The sequence below is a fragment of the Fukomys damarensis genome, unplaced genomic scaffold (assembly GCF_012274545.1).
Source record: "Fukomys damarensis isolate Sample0158 unplaced genomic scaffold, DMR_v1.0_HiC HiC_scaffold_35, whole genome shotgun sequence".
Lineage (NCBI taxonomy): Eukaryota > Metazoa > Chordata > Mammalia > Rodentia > Bathyergidae > Fukomys > Fukomys damarensis.
The window spans coordinates 55,486,866-55,507,920 of record NW_022900947.1 but is presented as its reverse complement, the minus strand read 5'-3'; the positions used below and the strand labels follow the sequence as shown (position 1 = coordinate 55,507,920).

At 42.5% G+C, this 21,055-nt stretch overlaps 1 protein-coding gene across 1 annotated transcript in view; it reads left to right on the top strand.

The window, feature by feature from the left end:
- Grsf1 (G-rich RNA sequence binding factor 1) overlaps nucleotides 1–19,410 on the top strand; it is a 20,273-nt gene extending 863 nt beyond the window's left edge. The window contains exons 2-11 of the mRNA XM_033758873.1: nucleotides 988–1,183; nucleotides 2,506–2,662; nucleotides 5,394–5,549; nucleotides 6,550–6,693; nucleotides 7,655–7,790; nucleotides 9,602–9,786; nucleotides 10,557–10,678; nucleotides 12,791–12,926; nucleotides 14,974–15,048; nucleotides 16,500–19,410. Coding sequence (XP_033614764.1) covers nucleotides 988–1,183; nucleotides 2,506–2,662; nucleotides 5,394–5,549; nucleotides 6,550–6,693; nucleotides 7,655–7,790; nucleotides 9,602–9,786; nucleotides 10,557–10,678; nucleotides 12,791–12,926; nucleotides 14,974–15,017 — 1,276 coding nt within the window. The 3' untranslated portion in view covers nucleotides 15,018–15,048; nucleotides 16,500–19,410. The remainder of the gene's footprint in view (nucleotides 1–987; nucleotides 1,184–2,505; nucleotides 2,663–5,393; nucleotides 5,550–6,549; nucleotides 6,694–7,654; nucleotides 7,791–9,601; nucleotides 9,787–10,556; nucleotides 10,679–12,790; nucleotides 12,927–14,973; nucleotides 15,049–16,499) is intronic.
- Nucleotides 19,411–21,055: the final 1,645 nt, after the last annotated feature.

Genomic DNA, 21,055 nt, shown 5'->3' with positions numbered 1-21,055 from the left:
CGCCGGGAGGGTGCGGTGCCTCCGTTCCGGGGGGCCTGGGCTGGGAGGCAGGGGGCACTCCCAGGAGCTCTGGAACCCGACCGCGCCGGCTGCTGCTGCTGCGGCACAGCTAGCCTGAGGAGGTTTTGCTTCTTGAATTTATGGACTCAGGAGGCGGATCAGCCTGGCTATCCTGTGCAGGGGCTGAGCGGATTGAACCCTACCCAGTACTTTCTGGGCCCTTGGTAAAAACTGGTGATGCTTGCGCAATTCTGGGAAATTGGAAGACTTGCTTTAAACTAACTGTCCTTGTGAGCCGGTTTAAAATTTTTTTTTTGCCCTGTGAAATTGACTGTAGTGACAGTCTTTTTGAGTATTACCGTGTGGGACACTGTACTTACACATTTGCCGTTGACTCCTTAATATTAGACTAAGTTTTCATGGAAACGGTGAATGGAGCACATTTGTCTGTCCTTAGCCTGGTAGATTACAAGTCTTCATGGGGAGAGGGGAAAACTGAGGCTTGAACCCAAGTCCTTCACAGTGAACTACATTTCCAGACCTTTTTTATTCTCACAGTCTTGCTTAGTTACCTGCGCTCAGCTTGAAATTTTGATCCTTCTGCCTCAGCCTCTCCTAGTGCTGGACGGATTACAATCCTGTGAACCCCAGTGATCGCAAGTCTTAAGCTTAGTGATCTTCCCAGTTTACAGTTGTGGTGCTTGTTGCCCACCTGTGGTGTAGACTTGCAAAGTAGACTGCTGTAAGTATGCTCAAGGCCTTCTTGCCTCACATGGCTGTTGCCTTTTGTGGTCTCTCCCTTGCACTTGCTCTGACAGTCTCTTTCCAAGGCCTCCTGCTGTCTTGTGGATTTACCCTCTTCTTCCTTAATTTTTTTTTTGGGTTCTCCGCGATCGAACTGGGGACCTTGTGCTTTGGTGGTGGAAACACTGAGCTAAATTCCTGGCCCTCCTTAATGTCTTTAATAACTTCCTTTTGCGTTTCCAGGGAAGCGCTTCATGTTGAGCACATACTAAGGCCCTCTGCTACATGGTTCCAGGTTCCTTTTACCTGCTTACCTTCTTTGACACCCGTTTTTACCCTGCAGTTCAGACAAGTGGGACTGCCGATTTTCAAGTGTGCCTCTACTACTGCTGCTTCTTCCCCTCACCTGTACCTGCAATGTCCTGGTCTTATTCTTCTTGTAGCGTGTCCTGGTTCTCTTTGTGTTTTGCATTCCCACACATTTTCTTTTTTTTTTTTCTCATTGAGTTTATTGGTACATTTTAGGTATACAGTACAGTTACATTCATCATTGGGATCTTGTACCTTTACATGACAGGTCTTGGTTCTCATTTTTTCCCCTTGTCCCTGCCCTCCCTTCACCCCCTCCTCCCTTCCATATTTACAAATATTTTATTTCCATTTTTTCATTTTCTCATATTTTTTTTCTTTTCCCTTCTTTCCTCTCCCCTATCCTTCCCATTTTCCCTACACCTTTAGCCCTTTTCTTCCTATTTCACACTGACAGTTATACCATTAGGCTCTTATGTACAATTATAGTTTTTCACACCAGAATAACTATTCAGTATTTACACATATGTGACTTATTTATTTCACCTAAGAGTATATTCTCAATATGCATCCATTTTCCTATGAATGATTCTATAATTTCTCATTCTTTTTTTTTGTTGTTGTTGTTGTTGTTTTTGAGACAGGGTCTCACTATGTAGTTCAGACTGACCTGGAACTCACTGTGTAGTTCAGGCTTGTTTTGAACTCACAGTGATCCTCCTGCCTCAGCCTCCGGAGTGCTGGGATCACAGGCATGTGCGACCATGGCTGGCTATAATTTCTCAGTCTTTATGGCTGAGTAGTATTCCATTTTACAGAAAAACCACATCTTTATCTAGTCTCCAACTGATGGCAAATGAGCTGTTTCCAAGTTTTGACTATTACACATTTTCTTTTTGTTTGTTTGTTTGTTTGGTTTTTGAGACAGGGTCTCACTATGTAGTTGAGACTGAACTGGAACTCACTATGTAGCCTAGGTTGGTCTCGAACTCACAGTGATCTTCCTGCCTCAGCCTCCTGAGTGCTGGGATTACAGGCGTGTACCACCACGCCCGGCTTTACATTTTCCATCTTAATTATAACACTGAGAGCATCTTGTCTTGTAGGTAGTGAGCTCTTTAAGATGAGGTCTAATACAGTGCCATGTGTGGAGGGGGCTTTTGAGTAATTGTCACATTGAAGGCACTCTCCTTTTTGACCTAAGTCACTATTACTAGGTACAATTTTAGGCATGATGAATAAACCCTAAGTATAGTTTATGTCCTGCCAAACCACTAGGATACACTTGCTTAAGGGTTTAGGATGTATAATTATGCTAAAATAGGGTGAGTTCTGTTTGAAGTTTCTTTCCTTTGACATAATGCTAACATGTAGAGCATTTGTTTATGGAAATAAACATTTTCTAAGTAGGTTGTAAGGAACATTTTTACAGTTCTTCATCTCTTTTGAAAGGAGTCCAAAGCCACCTGCCTGGAAGAGCGTCCCCTGCTCCAGAAGTGTGAATTGGCCCCGTCCAAGTTAGGTGAGGAAGTGGATGATGTGTACCTCATTCGAGCCCAGGGACTGCCCTGGTCATGTACTGTGGAGGATGTACTTAACTTTTTTGCAGGTATGTCTTTCTCTTTTTTTAGATAGAGTCTTGCTACACTGCCTAGGCTGTTCTTGAACTCTAGCTCAGTGATCCTCCTGCCTCAGGCTCCTGATGCTGGGCCTTCAGGCCCATCCCACTATGCCCAAGTTTTATATGTGTTTTAAGTAAGTCTTTTTTTTATTTTATTTTTTATTGCTGGGGCTTGAACCCAGAGTTTTCCCACTGAGTCACATCTGCACAACTTTTAAAAAATATTTTATTTTGAGATAGGGTCTTGCTAAGTTGTTAGATGCCCAGACTGGGCTCAGACTTGAGATCTTCTTGCCTCAGCCTCTCAGAGTACTAGGATTACAGGTGTGTGCCACCATGCTCAGTGTAAGTACGTAATGTCATCTGAATAAAGTACAGCTAAGATGGCTATGCAGGAGATAGCCTTTTTGATGGCTGGGCACTCTCATTCTTGGTGGTTACAGATTCTTACCAAGGGACGTCATGGTTATATTTATGGTATATATTAGATTTATTATTATTATTATTATTATTATTATTATTATTATTATTATTATTATTATTCTTTTGTGGTACTGGGGATTGAACCCAGCACCTTTGCACTGAGCTGCATCCCCAGCCCTTTTTGAAATGGTCTCGCTAGATTCCTCAGGTGAGACTTGAACTTGTGATCCTCTTGAGCCAGAGTAAAGGAATCACAAGTGTGTGCTACCATGCCCAACCTCTATGAAATTTAAACTCTGAATGTAGCCAGATGTGGTGACACACAGGCCTGTAATTTCAGCACTTGGGAGTCTGAGGCAGGAAACTCTGTACCCCCCCCCAAAAAAAAAACAAAAAAAAAACCCCAAAAGGCCTTGAATGCAACAAAAATAATCTTAAGACTGTGGTATGAAATCGGTTTTCTCAGAAGTTTCAATATGTATGTAACAAGCCAGGACTGGTGCTACATGCCTGTAGTCCCAGCAGACTAGGAGGCCGAGGCAGGAGGACTGAAAATTTGAATCCTACCTTGCCAGCTTAGCAAGATCCAGTCTCAAAATAAAAAGTAGGGATGGGGATTTAGCTCAGTGGTTCTTCTGCTTGCTTTGCAAGCAAAAGACCCAAGTTTGATCCCCAGTACCAAAAAACAAATAAATAACTAAAGGGATGTTGCTCAGTGTAAAAACCCCAAGAGAAATCATCAGTACTGCCAAAAAAAAAGTGTAACGAGTAGCCAAACCTATGAGTGGAAATACGGGATTGAGAGTGTTTATAAAATACACATGTTTTGAACATACGATCACTGGCATGAAGTACCCATGTTTACCAGTGTGTGGTTAGTATTTTTTTTTTTAAGAGGAGTATTTTATTTTCTGTATCTGACCATGATTTAAAAATTTCCTCTTAAGAGGCTTTTAGATGATTCTCCTTTAAAATATAAAAGAATGGCTAGGCATCATGGTGCACAAGTATAATCACAGCTTAGCACTTGTGACCGAGGCAGTAGGATCATGAATTAGAAGCTAGGCTGGACTAAGAATAAGGCTGTCTCTGAATGAATGAGTGAGTGAACGCGTATATGGTAAAAGGATGTGACTCTGTAACCTCCTTAATGTGTATAGCATTGTGTTGAGACAAGCATTTTATGAAGCCTAAAGCTACTGCCACTTACTTAGATCTTTTACTTGCATTGTAAAAAATAAACATGTAAACTGGTGTGGTGGTACAGAGCTATAGTCCCACACCCTGGAGGCCTGCCTGGACTACATAGTGAGTTCAAGGTAAGCCTGAATTACATAGCAAGACCCTATCTCAAAAAACCAAAACAGACAGACATAAGAAATAAGCACTGTAGAGATGATTGATAATCAAAGGGGGAAATGAAATTATTGGAGCAGAATTATTGTTATTTTTTTATGGTACTCATGGTTCAACCCAGGACCTCATGTATAGCAGGCAAGTGTTCTACAATTGAGCTACACCCCACTCCTGTTTATTTTTCTTGAGATGGGGGTCTTCCTAAATTACCCATAATTATTTTCATAGGATTTTTTTGCAGTGTTGGGGTTTAAACCCAGGGCCTCTCACACAGTAGACAAGTGTTCTACCACTGAGCTATATTCCCAACCGCCTTTATTCTTTATTTTGACAATGGGCAGTCCTGAAACTTGTGATTCCCCCTGCCTCAGCCTGCTTTGATGCTGGGATTGTAAGTGTGTGCTGCTGTACCCAGCTCATAGGAGAGACTTTATGAATAATATTTTAAAGGCTGGGCATGGTGATGCTTGCCTATAATTGCAGCACTCAGGAGGCGGAGGCGGAGGCAGGAGGATTGCTGTGAGTTCGAGACCAGCTGTGAGTTCCAGTGCAGTCTGAACTACATAGTGAGACCGTGTCTCAAAAAAAAAAAAAAAAAAAAAAAAAAAATTAAAGCAGCTCATGTATAGATAGACCTAGCCATGTTTTTGTTCCGTACATGACTCAAAGCTGGTAGTAGAAACACTGGAGTGCACATAGGGCATTTCAGTTGCGCCTGTCCTCACTCAGCCATTGCCTTGCCCTCTCAGAGCTGGAGCCAAGGTTGTGAGAGGTAGTACCCGTGCATGTACTCTGTCAGCACCTCTGGCTCTGGTGATGGGGGTGTGCATGAGGAGTGTGAGGAGCGTTGCTGCTTTGTTGCTGGGAAGCTGTACTTGGTGACTTGTGTAAGAAGCTCAGTTTGGAGCCTGTTTTTAATTGACTTCTTGTGTACTTTTAGACTGCAAAATCCGCAACAGTGAGAAGGGAATACATTTTCTCTTAAATAGAGATGGGAAGCGCAGAGGCGATGCTCTGATTGAGATGGAGTCAGAGCAGGATGTGCAGAAAGCCTTGGAGAAGCACCGCTTGTACATGGGCCAGCGGTATGTGGAAGGTGAGTATGGTGTGGTGCTGGGGCACATGCTGGAGTGCACATTTCTCAGGGAAGTTTTGTTTGACCTTTGACAATAGCGAAGTCATTGCATATCATGCATACATTATTTTGCAGCTGTGAGAATGAAGCACACAGATTATCCTATCTATGGAGTTATTCCTTCTATGGAATGAGGTTGCTGATCAGGTTTATTTTGAAATGTGCTATGCTTGGCACATTTAATAATCGATAAATGTTCCTTGCTATTTTCTTGACAAGTGCATACCAAGTAAGACTAGTGTTTGATTGGATAGCTCACCAAGTGGTCATGTTTGAGTGGGCCAAATATAGTCCAAGTTCTTGCGTATGACAAGGAAAGAATTGGCAAGCATACACTTGGTAGTATGTAGTATGTAATAATAGTTATGTTTATTTATTTATTTTGGTTTTTTGAGGCAGGGTCTCAGTATGTAGTTGAGACTGACCTAGAACTCACTATGTAGCCCAGGCTGGTCTCCAAATCACAGTGATCCTCCTGCCTCAGCCTTCCGAGTGCTGGGATTACAGGCGTGCGCCACCATGCCGGGCAGTAATTAATGTTTATTAAAGATCATGGATGACAGTAGTAGGAACAAGAAGAAGGGCAAAGGGAAAAAAGGGACCTCCATAACTGAGGCTTGCAGTATTTTTAGGGTTAGACACCTGTGGTCCAAGGTGCCTCCCACTGTTCTCTCTCTGTGATGCCAGCAGTCCGCACAGCCTCCTAAACTGAAACCTGGATGATCGTTAGGGTGGTGTTTGGTTTATTGTTGAGTGGAGAGAAGGGAAGCAGTTTAACACAGCTTCCCTGTCTTAGGATTATGGAAGCGTGGATATTCATTGGGTAGTGTCTCATTTACAGTTGAACACAGGGAAGAGCATGACTCAATTTTTAATTGTGCCAGTAATAATATTCAACTTACAAAAGTTGGCTTTCTTTGTTAGGTAAACTTTGTATTCCTGTTGTGCTCTTTTCTTGCAGTCTATGAGATAAACAGTGAAGATGTGGATGCCCTAATGAAGAGCCTGCAGGTCAAAGCATCCCCTCTGGCCAATGATGGTGTGGTTCGGTTGAGAGGACTTCCATACGGCTGCAATGAGAAGGACATTATAGACTTCTTTGCAGGTGCTCAGCACTTTGATTGTGTGTGGGGCATCACATCTCCCATGTCTACTGCTTTCTCCATTGTCCTGTATCTCTGAAGTGTTTAGACCTGTCAGGCAGATCTTTGAGTCATGCCACATTTCAGAATAATTCATAAAGCTTTGTTTTACTACTGAAGAAAATACCTTTGCGGGGTGGATATAATAAAAATATATTTGTTGAGTCCTCCCTGCAAAAGTGAAACCAGGGGAGAGTGCGGCACAAGGGATGGGGGTCAGAGTGATCAGAGCACTGTATTCTGTTTGTGGTACATACCTGTAATCCTAGCACGTATGAGGCTGAGGGAAGATCACCATGAGCTCAAGGCTGCCTAAACTACACAGTGAGACCCTGGTACTAGGGATTGAACTTGGGTCTTTGCACTAGCAAACCACTGAGCTAAATCCCCGGCCCAAAAAACAAAAATTTTTTTAAAAAAGAGATTTACATAATGAAAACTACAGAATATAGCTGAAAAAAATAAAGATGATCTATATAGTGCATGTTAAAAGAATACCTTCTGTCTCTATAAGTGCTATCATTATGTATATCTAAAATGTATCAGTAAATGTTTTGCTTGGGAAAAAACAAAACAGAACAGTGGCGATCTGTATGATTCAAACACATAATTCCTAGAAAATAGACACTCTTAGTAGCTATGTTAGTCTACATCTCTGTTGTCTCTTAAAATACAAATAATGGCAAAATAGTGGGAGTTGTGTGCTTTAGATGGGCTACTTGGACCCCACACATTGTAGAAATATAAGTATTTAGGTGTTACTAATGTGTGAATATGTCGTAATTCCCCATTCTACATTGCCCAGCTTTGGGATTGCCAGAATACCTTACAGACTTTATTAGTGCATAAGGAAAGGTGTTCATTCTGAGGATGCCATAGTTCTTGGTAGCAGATGTAATTTGTAGTAACTTTCTCTTGTCCTAGGACTGAATATAGTAGACATCACTTTTGTGATGGACCACAGAGGGAGGAGGAGGACAGGGGAAGCCTACGTGCAGTTTGAAAAGCCGGAGATGGCCAGCCAAGCGCTGATGAAACACAGGGAGGAGATTGGAAACCGGTGAGTGAAACAGACTCTAGAGATGGGAAGTTCCCCGCACCAGGTCTGGTGGTGAGTGTGTGGGATGTGACTGCTGAGGTTATCCACGCAGGAACATGGAGATGGGTCGGGAGAGGAGCCGGTGGGAGAATCCTGCAGTGAGCCATGTGATGTCCATCACTTGGATTGCTGCTAACATTTGTTAGATTTGTTTCCTTTCTCTTCCTTTTTTTCTTCAGTGGTTGCCCCTGGCCTTTTCGGGGGGGACTGGCCCTAAAATCACTATATAGCCCCCTGGCAGGCCTTGAACTTGTGATTCTCCTTTCTCAGCCTCTCAGATTGTGGGATTACAGGCAGGTGCCACCACATCTGGCTGTTGCTGCTGGCTGCTGCTGCTTGTTGTTGGTTTTTGTTTTGTTTTCTTGTGGTGCTAGGGATTGAACCCAGGCAGGGGCCCTTCATGGTAGGCCAGTGCTCCAGCCCTCAGTTCCATGCCTGGCCTGCAGTTGGGTTAGAGGAAATTGGCCAGCTGTCTCATATGGTATCTTACGTTCGTGTAACATCTGGATGCACATAAGGATGTAGATGATGTATGTTTTAATTTCAATTTTAATTTTAATTTCCCAGGAATAGTAAATAGTCAAATTTTCCATTATTGTTTTTTGCTTTCTGACCTTTTTTTTTTGAGACAGGGTCTCACTATGTAGTTGTGACTGACCTGTAACTCTCGATGTAGCCCAGGCTGGTCTCGCACTCATAGCGATCCTCCTGCCTCAGCCTCCTGAGTACAGGCATGTGCTACTATGTCTGTTGCTTTCTGACCTTTTTTACTTAGCTTCCTTATGGTTAAAGATAAAGGTCACTCCAAGGCCAGTGTATTCAGGATGTGCTACACTGGTGGTTCAAAGGTCTTTGTAAAGAAGCGCTATTGAGTAGTTTTCTTTCTCTTGAGTGGTTTCTCTGAGTGGTTAGTCAAAGTGCTACGCCCCTGAATTTAACTCCTCATTTAATCTTAGGTTTTCACTACTCCCATTTAATAGCCTCTTTTGGAAGAGTAGTTCCACTGTCACTTGATGGCAAGTCAGAGCAATATCTAATTCTGGAATTTTCTTTAGCCTCCTATTAAGTTCTTTTGTGGAAGTTCTCATAATGTAATTTTTAATATCTTGTACAGAGGTGACTATTTGCAGTTGCAAGGTATCAAGGGTTGTGAGAAGAAAATAAGCCTTTGTATTAATGTTCTTCATTACTATAACAAATACTTGAGGCAGGCTAACTTTATAAAGAAAAGAAGTTAATTCAGCTCACAGTTTCAGATGCTGAGAGCCCACCATATGGTGCAGGTCTTTGGGACCCCCATCTGGTATGGCTATGTGGAAAGAAGAAATTACATCTTGGAATAGGAAAGCAGAGAGCAGCTCAGGTTAGGCTTGGACTTTGATAATGGCTCTCTCTTCGAGGCCTGGCCTGCTGACTGTCCCCTTTCTAGAGCAGTGCCCCCCTTGAGTGCAGGCCTTCTCAGGGTCCTTCCTGTGTGTGCATTTAGCTTAGCCAAGCATTCTCAGATACTTAGACACTGTTTAAAATCTGTATGAGGAAAAGTGTTAGCAAGTGTTAGCTTGGCAAAAAGATGTAATCGTTAACTATTGCTGAGATTACTTTTTCACTTTTTCATGGACTGGTATCTAATAGCGCTTTTTTTTTCTTTTTCTTTTTTTTTTTTTTGTACCGGGGATTGAGCTCCAGACCTTGGGCTTGCCAGGCAGACTCTATGCCCCTGAGCTACATCCCTGGCCTCTATAGCTATTGTTAATTTGCTCCATGTTTCATAGGTACATTGAGATATTCCCAAGCAGAAAGAATGAAGTTCGAACACATGTTGGCTCTCATAAAGGAAAAAAAGTGGTATCTTCTCCTACTGCCAAGTATATAACCGAGCCAGATGTGGTTTTTGAAGAACATGAGATAAATGAAGATATTCGGCCCATGACAGCTTTTGAAAGTGAGAAGAGGACAGGTAAGGTCCTGCTGCTGCTGGAGTTTCAGTAGGTGTGCCTTTCACGTTTTGGATTGTGTTAACTTTTTTTTTTAACTGTGTTGTATGAAATTTTGAGATTGTAGAAGGACGGGAATTGAGTTAAAGATTTAATGGACTGCGAAGGTTGAGTATATGCAGGAGGGCTTACTACTTGTTTTTAAAGTAATCATTTTGTAGATTGTACCAAAAGCTGAGTACTAAAAAAAGTAATAAGTGAAGTAAAATGAAAACATTTAAGCTGAGGTGGGGAAAGATCTGGGTAGAAAGCAGGAATAGTGACTAAAGTAAGGATTTTTTTGTCTGTCTCTGGATTTAATTATTTGATTCCTAACCCAGACGCAACCTTTGGAATCTTTGAAATGTAATGGATACCCTGGGATTATCCTGTCACTGTATATATGTGTGTATGTATATGTACTAAAGTACCTTTTACATATTTTATACTAATGGTTCTAATTCTGTGTATCTATTATATATTAGTCCCTGTAACCCAGCAAGTTTTTCTTGCTGTAGAGGTTCTTTCATGATCATTGTACCTTCTTTCAAGTTCTTAACTTGGTAATGGTCTGAGGCACTGCATGCTTGAGGGTGTTTAGGGATGTTGGTAAGCAGCAGAGATTTCATTTCATCACTGTGGCTTTCAGAGCCCTTCCTTGCTGGCTCCAGAAGAAATGACAGTTTTAATATCACAGGTCTTGGTCTGTTAGTGGCTCCTGAAAAGTTCATGGCCTTGTTTTTGTTCTCCTCAGAATTGCCTAAGGAGGTGCTTGAGAAGCTTCCAGAGGCTGCTGACCTTGGAGCTGTGCCTTCCCTGCATGTGGTGCACATGCGTGGGCTGCCTTTCCAAGCCAATGCTCAAGACATCATAAATGTGGGTACAGTAGGACATCCAGTCCCATTAGGTTGGGAGAGCTCCTATTAATTTGTGATAGGAAGAGAGAAGATGCAGTACTTTTGTCACATAGCATACCCTTTGTTGGGAACTTGTTTCATTTTCTGCAGCTGAAATGGTAGCATGGCTGGGCTTGATAGCACAGACCTATATTTCCAGCCACTGAATGACTGAGGCAAGAGGGTCTGTATAGCTCAGGAGTTCAGGGTTAGCCTGGGCAACATAGTGAGACTCTTGAAAAAAATGTGGCTTTGAATTTGATCCCTGGTAAAAAAAAAAAAAAAAAAAAAAAAAATCTGGTTTAGTACTACATTGAAAAAAAAAAAAGATTCAAGAATTTTATAGATGCCAAATAATAATGAAGCAGGTTTAGTAATCAGAGTTTGATTTCATAATGAATTGGTTCAACTCATTCAGTTTTTAGTTCAGGAAACTGAGGCTCAGGTATTTGGTGACAGCCATTGCGTGCAGATGCTCCTGGACTTAGGTTTGCTGTACCGCAAGGTGACAGTGCTGGTGGGCGAGCCTGAGATCACATCTGAACGCATGACACCCTAGTGTCCTCACTGTCAGGTTGGCTGGGGGTGTGGCTGCCGTGGTGCCCCCATCTTAGCAGAGTGTCCTACTGCATATCACTGGCCTGGAAAAGTCCAAAATTCCCTGTGGTTTCTACTAAATTTGAATTGCTTTTGTACCATCATGAACTAAAAACATGTTAGTTGGAACTGTGAAGCCATCATGAAGTTGGGGACTGTGTGTACGAGCCGAGAATCTAGGGCTGAAATGCCCAGCTTTCTTGCAGTACTCCCTGACTTCTGAGAAAATGAATATAAAGTATATTTTTATTTTAGAATAGACACTATATACAATAGAACAACAAAGCTCTGGACTTCATGAGTTTGAGAACATATGAAATACAAATCTAACCCAAAGTCGGCAGTTGCTAGTGATGTCTCATATTTGCCATCAGTATTTCAGAGAGCCTAATACTAGTCACAGAAATCAGCTCTCTCTTTTTTTGGTGGCATTAAGGAACTGGGGAATTGAACCCAAGGGCCTTCTACCACTGAGCTACTTCCTCAGCTCTGTTAGTTGATTGATTGATTGATTGATTGATTTTATTTCAAGGCAAGGTCTCACTAAGTTGCTCAGCCTGGCCTTGAACTTGGCAGTCCGTTTGCCTTACCCTCCTAAGTAGGTAGTATTCCAGTTTTGTGCCGCCATGCCTGACCAGGAACCGTATCTTTATCCGAATGAGGGCTGTACAAGGTATTAGCATTGTGTTCCATTGCTTTGCTTTGGAGGAGTGACCACTTGTGGTAGTCGTGCTCCTGTAGTACTGATGAGGTGCGTATCTGATTAAAACAAGATTTTTTTTTTGAGACAGGTCTTACTGTGCAGTGCAGGCTGGCTTTGAACTTACTGTGCAGCCCAGGCTAGCCTTAAATTCATAACCCTCCTGCCATGGTGTCTCAAGCACTGGGATTGCAGGTGTGTATTTCCATGCCTGGGAAAACATGCGTTATCAAGGATTGCGGAATACTTATTGCCAGATGTAGTGGCACACACCTATCCTAGCACTTGGGTGTTCAAGGCCAGCCTGGACCAGTAGCAAGACCCTGTCTCAACAAATCAAAAAAAAAAAGAATATTTGCTGACACTTTTTAGAAAGGTATGTGGAATAATAAAAATGGCCTTTATTGTTGCTGGGCATTGTGACTTACACCTATAATCCCAGCAGTCAGGAGGCTGAGGCAAGAGGATTGCTGTGAGTTCGAGACCAGCCTGGGCTACATAGTGAGTTCCAGGTCAGTCTCAACTACACAGTGAGACCCTGTCTCAAAAAACCAAAAAAAAAAAAAAAAAAAAAAGGAAAAAGAAAAAAATGTGAGAACCATTTGTGTAGTGATTGTGTTTGCAGTTACACTTTTTTGGGAGACCTGTCACTTGAGTTTAGCTTATAGAGATGGTCCCTAAAAACAAAGCTGAGGTGAGCCACAGAGAGTGAAGGAGTCGTGCAGGCCTGGGCCTGTAGACGTAGCTGGTTCCCAGTGTTCAGTAGTGCTGTGCTTGGTGCCCTGTGTCTCATAGTTCTTCATGCCGCTGAAGCCAGTGCGCATCTCCATGGAGTACAGCTCCAGCGGGAAGGCCACGGGTGAGGCTGATGTGCACTTTGACAGCCATGGGGACGCTGTTGCTGCCATGCTCAAGGACCAGTCCCATGTGCGTAAGTACTGCCCCTGCTCCCTGGCATCGGCCCGGAGCTGTTCCTGTACTCCTGAATTAGTATGTGCCCTGCCAAAGTGAACACCGTATTACTGAATTCAACATTATGATAAATAGTTAATCTAGTAAAAACCATTGATTAGTCTGATGATTACATTTCTCTTTTTTTTTTTTTTAACTCAGGACCTTGTGCTTGCCAGGCAGGCACTGTGCCACTGAGCTACATCCCTGGCCATTTTTAATTTTTCTGAGATGAGAGTTTTCCTTTGTTGTTGGGACTGATCAAACTGAGGAGTCTGAAGTGGTCCTCCTGCCTTAGCTTCTGCTGGCTGGGACCATGAGTGTGTACCACCACAACTGGCCCTCCTTCACCTTTTCACTTTATGTTGCTTTGTGGCACTGGGGATTGAACCCAGGGCCACTGAGCTACATCCCCAGCCCTTATTTTTTTAGTCAGGGCCTTGCTAAGTTGCCCAGGCTGGCCTGGGACTTGGAATTCTTAGCTTGGACTATATGTGCACCACCACTCTCAGCTTTTGTTTTTAATTAGGGAAAGGGCAAAAAGGCTTGAATTGCTATCTGGATGTTGAAAAAATGGATCCAGTATTTTTTCTGCCTTTTTAGTTTTTGTTTTGTTTTGTTTTTGGTGGTACTGAGGGTGGGGGCCCTTTTGTTGAGCTACATCCTCAGCCTCCCCTCCCTCTCTCTCTTCTTCTTCTTCTTTTTTTTTTTTTTTTTTTTGGTACAGGGGATTGAACTCAGGTCCTGTTGTGCTTGTGAGGCAGGTGGTGGAACCTCTGAGCTAAATCCCCGGCCCTCTCTCTCTTTCTTGTTACATAAACAATTTATCTGGTAGTAGATTTTAATTTTTTTATAAATTCTGTTTTATAATTGGGCATGGTAGTGCTCACCTGTAATCCCAGCACTCGGGAGGCTGAGGCAGGAGGATCGCTGTGAGTTTGAGACGAGCCTGGGCTACATAGTGAGTTCCAGGTCAGTCTCAACTACGTAGTGAGACCCTGTCTCAAAAAAAAAAAAAAAAAAAAAATTGTTTTGTCCCTTCCCTTTCCAAGCTTAGTTTCCATTTTTTCATTTTTTCACTTTTTTCCTCTCTCCCTCCTCCTTTGTTCCCTTTCCCATTTGAACACTTTCTTCCCAACATCCATATACATTTCAGTTCTTCTTTCCACTTTTGGTTTCTCACACCACAGAAACAATGCAGTATTTAAACAGTGTGTCTGATTTATTTCACTGAGTAGTATGGTCTGAAGGTCCATCCATTAGCTATAAATGAAGCTCATCCTTCTTTATTGTATAAAAAACCCACATATTTATCCACTCGTCAGTTGATGGGTATTTGGGCTGTTTCTTTTGTTTTATTTTGTACTGGGGATTGAGCTCAGGACCTTGTGCGTATAAGACAGGCATAATGCCACTGAGCTAAATCCCTGACCTCGTTTGGACTGTTTCTGATATTTAGCTGTTACAAACTGTGCTGCTATAAACATGGGTGAGTGTATATCACTATGGTCACTATGGTATGATTCTTTTAACTTTTTTGGGAAGGTACCAAGAAGAGGTTGAGCTGAGAAAAATGGAACCTTTAGTTTCAGGGTTTTTTTTAGGACTCTCCACACTGATTTCCACAGTGGTTGCACTAGTCTGCACTCCCACCAACAGTGGAAAAGGGTTCCCTCTTTCCCCACAGCCCCTCCAGCATTTGTTATTGGTTGATTTCTTGATAACAGCCATTCTTTCTGGAGTGAGGTGGAATATCAGTGTTGTTTTAATTTGTTTTTCATGAATGACTAGTAATGTTGAACACTTTTTCATATATTTATTTGCCATTTCTGATTGTTCATTTGTTTCTCTTTATTTTTTATTTTGAGACAGAGAGTCTTGCTAAGTCCCTAAGTTCCCCAGGCTAGGCTTGAACTTGTGATCTTCTGCCTTAGCCTCCCAGAGTTCTTAGATTACAGGTGTGCACCAGTATGCCTGAGTCCTTTACAACTTTGTAAAAACTAACCTTTTTTAATAATTATTTTCAGACCACAGGTATATTGAACTGTTCTTGAACTCATGTCCAAAATGAAAATAAGACTTCAGGGATTCCATATAATAAGGTAAATTTATTATAATAAGGTAAGAGATATAACTGGAAATTATTTTCTGTTGACAATAATCATTAACTCACTAACTGGTAATATAGTGGAAAGGATTCTTCTGGGGCAGGGTGGCATTCATTTTGTTTTCAGTATTGGGGATTGAAACTGGAGCCTTGTTCCTGGTAGGCAGTGGTCTTTGATTGCACTGTATCCCCAGTGATTCTCTTTAATAAACAGTAACTGAGACATCAATAGAAAGAATGGAACTTCTGGGAACGCATACTCACCGCGATTGCAGAGTGCTTTGAGTGTTGCCCTGTGAAGTCTTGCTCTGTACTTTCCAGCAGTTCCTGCTGTGTGCCCCACAAATGATTATGTCGCTGCTTCTCGTAGGTGCTGTACACAGCAAGTATGCCTTGAACTCACTTTTCTTCCCACTGACGTGTACACATCTCAGCTGCAGATATTTTTAGGGTGTGAAAGGATGTTACCTTTTTTTAAAAATAAATTTTATTTAATTCCACCCCCCCAACCTCCCTCCCCTTCCTATATACAACAGCTTAGTTTCCACTTTTTCCTTCTTTTTTCAGTTTTTTCTTATCCTTTCCTTCCTCTCTCCCTCCTCCCTTGTTTTCCTTCCCATTTGAAGACTTTCTTCCCATTTCCCAACATCCATTATACATCTCAGTTCTTTCCTTGTTCAGTTTCTCACACCAGAGAAACAGTGTGGTATTTAAACGTGTGTCTGATTTATTTCACTTAAGAGTGTGGTCTCAAGGTCCATCTGTTTAGCTAGAAATTTCTGAAGCTCAAAAAAGGATATCACTCTGAAACCAGAGTGCATCACCAGTGCAGTTAACTTGCCACTGTTTCCCTTTTCCAAAGCGGTGTTATGGAAATGATTTTTTGTCTTAGGAAGTACATGGTTTCATATTTGCAAATTGGCCTTGATGTCCCATCTCTTGATAAACATCTTTTTTTCCCTATAGAAACTATTTGCAGTCATTTTTCTGCGTATAGTGATGCATTCTTTAGAGACACTTAACTGTGATAAGTTTCTGAAAACATGGGTGTTCTGTTATTAGGGATGTTGTGGGCTATTTTAGATGTGAAGTTCCTTGATGTTAAATGTTTAGATTAGCTTAATTCTTATAAAATATGTTCTGCACTCTCTTGTAGAAATATGTCTGTACCCGGCTGTGTCCACTGATCCGTAATTGATTCTCTGTACTTGAAATCGATACGTTCTCAAGCCTGCAGTCAAAAAAAGATGCTGACATTTGTAATTCTTATTTTTGTTGTTTTTTTTGGTATTGGGGATTGAACTCAGGCCTTTGAGCTTGTGAGACAGGCGGCATAACCACTGAGCTAAATCTCCGGCCCATGACGTTTATAGTTTCAAATGCTACTGGGAACCACTTGTATAATCCTTTTCATTTTAAGTAAATGTGCACCATTTTTTGTTTCAGGGTGAAGCAAGAAGCATTTCATTTGCACATTTCTTGGACATGGAGTATCAAGTTCCAGTTTATTGGCAGCAGCTGCTAGAGAAAAGATTTTGAGGTTTATGGTTAATTGGATCTAAGAAAAATATGTAGTGGATTGATTAGAGAAAGATGCAGTTTGGGATTATGAAATAAATCACAAAATATAATTTTTGTTTAAGCTGCCCAAAATCTGGTTAAGAGAATCTGATCTTTATTTTATATAAAGTTTGTTTTCAGAGAATATGTTACCCATTGTAAAGACTACATATTTTTATTCAGCAGTATTTGTTGAAATCTTTCTCCCATTTAAAAACTTATCTGTTCACTTTTTTTTTTTTGCCTGTGAGTTAAGAGCTCTGATATAAAACCTCTCAAAGGGTTTAAATAATGATATATTTTAACTACTCACCAAAGCAGGGAAAGATTTTAGACTTTTAAACCAGAAAGGTTTGGCAAAACAAGTTTTAATTGTAGCTGTATCTGGTTACTGAGATGGGGGTAGGGATTTGAAAAACAAAAGGTGAGTGTAATTTGGCAGTTTGATGTCTTTGGAAGGCTTTTGCTTTCTAAGCCTTGTGCAGAGCCTTTTAGCATTAGTGCCTGTCTGCTTAAGGGAAGTTGTAGTCTCAACTGGACAGTTACCGTCCCTCATCCCAACTTTTTTGGTTTTGGGTAAACCTTAAGGGTGAAGTGATACCATATGTCAGAATGTCTAGATTGTGAAGGATATTAATGGCTTCACCTGGGTCTAAACCAGAGAGGGAGAAAATGCAAGCTCTTCATTTGCTTCTTCAGTGGGGGTAGCACATCCTGTATTTTAGAACAAGTAGGGTGCCTTGCTTAGGTGAAAATAGCATTCACTGCGTAACTGTGTGAGGGACTATGGGTCAAGTTGTACTTCTGTACACTGGCATCCCCTCTGCTTTCGTATGCAACAGCTTGTTAGTACTGGACGCGACTGGCTTCCAGATGTAGTCCTTAATAAACTAACTGCGTGTCTGTGTCAGTCGCAGTTCTCTGCCATACGTGCTTCGCCTTGCTCTTGCTCTCAGTGACAGCTACCCCGAGACACGGTTCCATTTCTTCTTACTGACTCTGCCCAGGCTTTCTTTGCACAGATGATGTCTGGAGAAGAAATTGTGTTTCTCTCCCTTAGCATCTGACTGCCTCTAATCACAGTGGAGATGTGACTGTCTGTAATGAGTGCAGAAATGAAAGCTTGTTTTAGGCTGAAAATGGCTTAAGAGAATTTATTATTGGATTAAGAGTCAACTGTATTTTTTTATTATATCCACTCCTGACATATTAATATAAGAAGAAATGGGTAATTTCCTGTTGTATTTTATCCTGCTGGAACATACCTAACCTGCTTAACAGTCACGCTGTTTAGATGGAAATGTGTTTCCTTGTGGTTGAGTGTGAAGGTTGTGAGAACTCATGGCCATAGTTACCTGAGCAGTTAGGGTGTCATCTGTTTTTCTCCCTTTCACAGATTGCTTTTGGGGTCTACTTTACTGTGGAAAACAGCTGTAGGGTCCGTTGGGCTTGATCAGGTGTTTATTCATTTGCACTTACTTTATTTCCAGCTAATGAATCTCATTGCACACCTAAGAAAAGAGTAAGAACACAGAGAGGTGTGGCGCATACCTGTAATCCCAGCACTCAGGAGGCTGAGGCAGGAGGATCACCGTGAGTTTGAGGCCAGCCTGGGCTACATAGTGAGTTCAAGGCCAGCCTGAACTACATGTGACCCTGTCTCAGAAAAGAGTAAGGACACAAATGCTACAAAGCTGTTTGGTGGCAGTATCTTTGTATACCTCACTAGAGGCCAGACCTTCCATACAAAGCAGGCCTGGTATCTGAATTGTGTGTTGTACTCTATCTAGTTGGTGTGTTACTTTTCCCAGCCAGTGAGTAAGTGGCTGCTGAAGGGGCAGATTGCTGGGAGAGGGAGACCAAGGAATGGAGCGAAGGCATCTTATTTGTATACAATAAAAAGGCATTTGTCTCATGGATTTGTGAAAACTCGCTGTGCATCCCATTTGTTACTGGGGAAGCACTGCTAGGGAAGCTTCCTCCTGTCTTGGGCTCCTTTGTCTTTATGATCTTGGCGATGGATCGGCCCCTGCGCTTCCTGTAGAGCCTCAGGAGAGGGGGCTCTGAAGAGGCCTTCGTGAGCTCTGAGGAGAGTGACTCCAGCGAGGTGACCAAGGCCGGCCAGTGCATCCTGAGGAGACGCCAAGGCCCTCACTGCCACGTCGGTTTCTGTGTGGAGACTCCTGTCGCCCTGTGACACCCCGTGGTCCGTGCTCCGTGCTCTGGACGTGTGGGAGGGCTGGGTGCCACCGGGCCAGGTGGAACAGGCTGTCCTAAAGCAGGACTGAGAGCAACTGCTTACTCCTTTACTCCTGCCGGGCTTCAGGGTTTCATGAGGAACTGGAGGAGGGAAGAGCATTAGAGAGCAGAGGGCCAGGTGCTCTAAGTCCCATCGGCGATGACCCACAGGTTGCTTTCATGTCTCAGCTGTCATCTCTGTTCCATCTTTTGTGAAGTGTCTATTTAGATCTTTGGCCCAATTTTTTTAGTTTCTTACTACATTTTAGAAAGGAGATTCAGTTTGTCTCAACCTTGTAAAAGTCAAGAGTGGTGGGCAAGTGGGCAGGGTGGCACAGGCCGGTAATCACAGCACTCTAGGAAGCTGAGACTGGATGTGATGATACATGCCTGTCTAATTCTGGCAGTCTGGGAGGCTGAGGCAGGAGGATCTGAGTCTGACACCAAGCTGGGCTTCATTGCTAGTTCAAGGTAGACTTAGAGAAAGTGAGACCCTATTTTTGAAATAAGGTCTCGCCAGATTTCCCAAGCTGGCCTTGAAGTTTTAATCCTCCCAACTCAGCCTTCTGAGAGCTGGGCCCCCACTCCCTACGTGTTTTGTTTTTAAGAGATTGGTTTTCACTTTCTTTCCTAGACTGACTCTAGCCTCCTGGGTTCAAGCAGCTTTGTTCCTCAGCCTGGGCAAAGAAGGACAGGAACAACAGGCACATGCCAAGGCATCTCCTTTTTTTTTTGCCCCTCGCTCCCTCTTCTTTCAGCACTAGGGGTTGAACTCAGGTCCTTTCCACTGAACCGTATCCCCAACCCATTTATTTATTGATTTAGGATTTTTGAGACGGGGTCTTGTGATGTAATCCAGGCTGGCCTCGAACTTGCAGGAATCCTTCTGCCTCAGCCTTCCTGAGTGCTGGGATTACAGGGATGTGCAACCTCACTTGGGTCCCTTTTAAAAATTTTAGATAGGATCTTGCTAAATTGTCTACGCTGGGCTTCGTGATCTTCTGCCTCAGTTTCCCAGATTGCTGGGATCACCTTGTCTGGCTCACCCTCTGTTAAGTTTAAAATGAATCCTAGACCACATTGCTTCATCTGCAAGTATTTGTGTGCATACCTATAAAAAAGAGACTAAAAATATCATTTCCCCAAAATACAATTTTTGTACCTGATCATCTAATGAGCTGAAATGTCAGTTTTAGAAGAGTTTCTTTCAGTCAGTCCGGTCTACACATTGTCCTTGGGTACTATGCTGTTTTTTAATAAAACATTTTGGGCACACATAATATTCAGATTGTTCACATGCTTTTCACTTCTCACTTCGGTTCTGTGGGTAACGTGTGCCGTCTCTAACACACACCTGACCGACTGTACACCCATCTTCCCTCTGGCGAAGCCAGTTACCGGCATTCGTGCCAGACTTAAGTGTTCAGCATCCACGTCATCAGCTAGTTTTTTCTTTGAAAACCTGCTGTGAAGTAGACGTTAGGTGTGCCACTGGGTGGGTCTCAGTGCATGCTGGCAACAGGATGTTAACTTTACTCAGTCCCTCCCCTCCTCTCCTTCCGGTGACTCCAGCACAATTCTGTCTGACTGGTAGTAGACTTGGGTGGGGACAGGCTGCACAGGGTGCCCTCCGGTGCGGTTTCTTCCCTGTAGCTCACTTGGAGAGCTGCTTGTAGGTCACGGTCCCCCTTTCTGTCACAGTGACGTCCCCTGCGTGTGGAAGTACCAGTGAGCCGTTACCTGCCAGGTGGACCGGGCTGTTCTGGGTTTTGGCCACTATGAATAAAGTTGCTATTCTCTGAGACTTTGTATATCTATGTTGGAGTTTCTTTTGGGTGGTCAGGAGTGAAATATCCTGAGTTGTAGCCTTTTCTCAGTGGACTGCTTACCCCAGCTAAGAAGGTCAGCACCCTCATTATTTGGAGCCGTCTCTGATTTTAGTCACTGCAGGTGTAGTGGGATCTAGTGCTTTTGTACTTTCTGACAATATTGAGTCATTCATTATATTTATTGGCCATTCAGATATCTTTGGTGAATGTGAAATGAGTGTCCTTATTTCTCTTAAATGATAGATTTTCTTGTCCATTTAAAAACTTGTTGAAGAAATAAGAGTAACATCTAAGTTTCCACAATCTGAATTTCATGATTTCCTGCTTGCTGTTTACTGAGCACTGTTTCTGTTGGGTTTTGTCCAACTAGGTAGA